General features: G+C 44.2%; 2 protein-coding genes across 2 annotated transcripts in view; one reads left to right on the top strand and one right to left on the bottom strand.

Moving 5' to 3' along the window:
- LOC119409929 (exocyst complex component 6B) overlaps positions 1–570 on the bottom strand; it is a gene marked incomplete at its 3' end in the record, with an annotated part of 14,781 nt that extends 14,211 nt beyond the window's left edge. Inside the window, 1 exon segment of the mRNA XM_037676838.1 lies at positions 449–570. Within this exon segment, the coding sequence (XP_037532766.1) occupies positions 449–537 (89 nt within the window).
- A 1,669-nt stretch (positions 571–2,239) lies between these two features.
- tkfc (triokinase/FMN cyclase) overlaps positions 2,240–3,144 on the top strand; it is a 6,933-nt gene continuing 6,028 nt past the window's right edge. Inside the window, exons 1-4 of the mRNA XM_037684412.1 lie at positions 2,240–2,344; positions 2,414–2,601; positions 2,831–2,909; positions 2,992–3,081. Coding sequence (XP_037540340.1) covers positions 2,257–2,344; positions 2,414–2,601; positions 2,831–2,909; positions 2,992–3,081 — 445 coding nt within the window. The 5' untranslated portion in view covers positions 2,240–2,256. The remainder of the gene's footprint in view (positions 2,345–2,413; positions 2,602–2,830; positions 2,910–2,991; positions 3,082–3,144) is intronic.

Below are 3,144 nucleotides of genomic sequence, written 5' to 3'. Positions count from 1 at the left end.
CAAATAAAGATTAATTACATCTTCTAAAATATTCCTAATAAAAGTAGAAGTCACAAACCTGAGAGCTGTGACACGGAGATACTTCTGACGACCCCGTTTCCCAAAGCGAGCAGAATACCAACAAGTTAGCTTGGGAAGCTAAAGCTAGCTTAAAGTAGCTTGAGATATTTTGTGAATAAATTGCTAAACGATTTTAGATAAAACTAAAATTACAATGTCAAGACAATCATATCTGACGAGTCCATTCAGTCAAATAGTTCAAAGTTCTAACACCAGAGTTTAGTCTAGTTCTGACAAAATGTTTGATGTTTGCTAAAGTTAGCCGGCTAGCTGTCCGATAAAGGACGCATATGTGTTAAAGTTTGGAGCGAGCTCCCGGAGCGGAGAGATGCCGAGGGAGAAGCTGCCCTGTCGGCCACAGACAGACCGCCGCCGCGGTCCTACTCACCGGAGGGTCGGACCGATGCAGTTCGTGTCTGTGCTCTCGATTTCCCGCAGTATGCGTTCGTGTTCGGCGGCTGTCTCCACGCTCGCCATCCTGCATGTTGCTCTGAGCAGAGCCGAACCGCAGGGTCGATTAGTTGTTGCTACAGAGCAGCCCGGGTGGGCGGGGATTAACTCGGTGTCAGATTGGCGAGAGGGCGGAACTGTGCGGCGTTATTGTCATAAATAAAGGACTGTTTAACGTTTACAAAGTGTATTTAAATTAATAAAAATGCTCATTTTAATTTAGTTAAATTCATCGTTTAGAATATAACCTGTTTTGTGTTAGTAAAACAAACCGATCCCAAGTTGATAAGTTGTTCAACTTGCAAAACAGTTTCCAAATAACATTTTTAGGCACAATAATCATCACATTTCTTAAAGAAAGCACGTGGATGAGTCAATTTTGAGTTAATAAGATGGTAAAAATTAAAAAGATGCGCCTTTGACATATTTCTGATATAAAACATCAGTATTTTCATCTCTTAAACTTAAAAAGGCCCATTGTTTATTTTCAATCACAGCAGTTTTATATTCACTTAAAATGCGTGATTTACAGAGTGAGGATTTTGTTTTTATTGTTTAATTAAATAAAAAGCTGATTTACTTTTAAAAGGACAAGAAAATGTGAAAACGTGTTGAACATTAATGTTGGAGGATTCACTGAAATCAAAGTGACATCCAGAGAAAACGATTCAATATTTTAAAAATAATATTAAAGAGGGTATTAATTTATTCATTTGTTTATTAATTTATGTTTAAATACTGTCAGATAACGCTCATACTTTATTCAAAAACAATTACCGGAAACACTGGATAATACACTTCCTGTAATGTCCTTTCAACGTAAGACGAAGGCTACAATTTTGCCTCTTCTCCTTTAAGCTAACGATAAAAACCTGCTCTTGAACTACTATATAACTATTTTTATACCATCAAAGATCACAGTTTACTCAGGAAAGTGTTGGTTTTAAATATTTATTTCAACTTGAAATAAGTGCTTGCTTTTATTTTGTACGTAGTTTCACAACATCCGGTTTGCTAGCTTAACGCTGCTACGTTGCCCTGCTGTCAGAGGAGAACTGGAGTCAGAAAAGTTGAAATGGAGGTATACGTTAAATTAAAATTATGCTTTTGATCAGTAGCTAAGACGCGCGTTGAACTTTATTTTTATTTTACTGTTAATTTTGTAGCGTTACTGTAAAGGAGAGGGTTGTTTCTGCAGCCTGCTTTAAGATAGCCACAAAGATCAGAGTCCATTCAGAGAAAGTTCATCTGCTGCAAATCAACGCGGATTTTTATGCAAATACGTCTTTAACGAGCAGATTTAGTAAACTGTTAATCAGTTATATGTGTTTCTTGTTATTTGTTAAAAACAAAGACTCTGTTTATTTTGCAGGTCTCATTAAATCATATTTATTAGTTGGATTATTGAGCATGGGCTTTGATCATATTTATTAGTGTCACTGTGTTTGTGTTGGATCCCCCGCAGCCTCAGAAGAAGCTGATCAACAGCGTGGACGTCTGCGTGGACGAGGCTGTGCGTGGGCTCGTCAGGGCCTCCGGGGGCCTCTCTCTCCTGAAGGGCCACAGAGTTGTGCTTCGCTCCGACCTCCACGAGCTGAAGGGCCGAGTGGCCCTGCTGTCTGGAGGGGGGTCAGGACACGAACCGGCCCACGCAGGTCCGACGCAGCCCTCTTCTTTACCGTTTCTGCTCCGACTGTTTTGACCGTTCCACCTCGTTGTGCGTGTGCAGGTTACGTCGGTGCGGGCATGCTGTCTGCAGCCGTGGCAGGGGGGGTGTTCGCGTCGCCGCCTCCGGCCAGCATCCTGGCTGCCATCCTGGCCTTACACCAAGCAGGTAACGGAGCGTCAAACTGCTCAAGATGAATGAAAAACCTGAAGGATGCTGACGCTCGTCCCTCTGCAGGAGCCGCAGGGGTCCTTCTCATCGTAAAGAACTACACCGGAGACCGCCTCAACTTTGGACTGGCTGCGGAGCAGGCCCGCAACCGGGGGGTCCCGGTCGACATGGTGGTAGTAGCGGAGGACTGCGCCTTCGACCGGCCCAGTAAGGCTGGCAGAAGAGGCCTGTGCGGCACCGTCTTCATACACAAGGTGCAAGGGTCGTCTCATGGGTTCGTTCTGAGCAAACCGCTGATGAACGCCAAGAGACGGTCCAAGCGTCAGAAATCTGTCGACTTGTTTGATTTAACTTGTTTTAACGGTATTCTGTAAAAAATTGTATTTTTTACGTAAAATGTAAATTCTGTTAGTTTTAAAGGCATGCTGTTAAAAACTCCTACATTTCCCATGATGCACCCTTTCTATCCGATCCTCTCCTCAGCTGGCAGGAGCTCTGGCAGAAGAAGGCTGCCCGTTGGACCAGATTGTTACCACAGTGACGCAGGTCTTGAAGGGGATCGGTGAGTTTCATTTTTATTTCCACGTCTTCTCTTAATCCTCGCCGGTGAAACGCCTCTCCGGATGATTCGTCTCGTTTCTCAGGTACGCTCGGGGTGAGTCTGTCTCCGTGCAGCGTTCCCGGCTGCCTGCCCTCGTTTGACCTGCCGCCAGGAGACATGGAGCTGGGCCTGGGTGAGGAGGGGTCCGAGAACAGCCCCCAGATTACCGGCAGGATTAACGTTTGCTCTTTTCATA

Source organism: Nematolebias whitei, chromosome 1, assembly GCF_014905685.2.
Source record: "Nematolebias whitei isolate Nwh7 chromosome 1, NemWhi1, whole genome shotgun sequence".
Classification (NCBI taxonomy): domain Eukaryota; kingdom Metazoa; phylum Chordata; class Actinopteri; order Cyprinodontiformes; family Rivulidae; genus Nematolebias; species Nematolebias whitei.
Note: the sequence above shows the minus strand (reverse complement) of the source record. Positions and strands in the feature narration are given on the sequence as shown.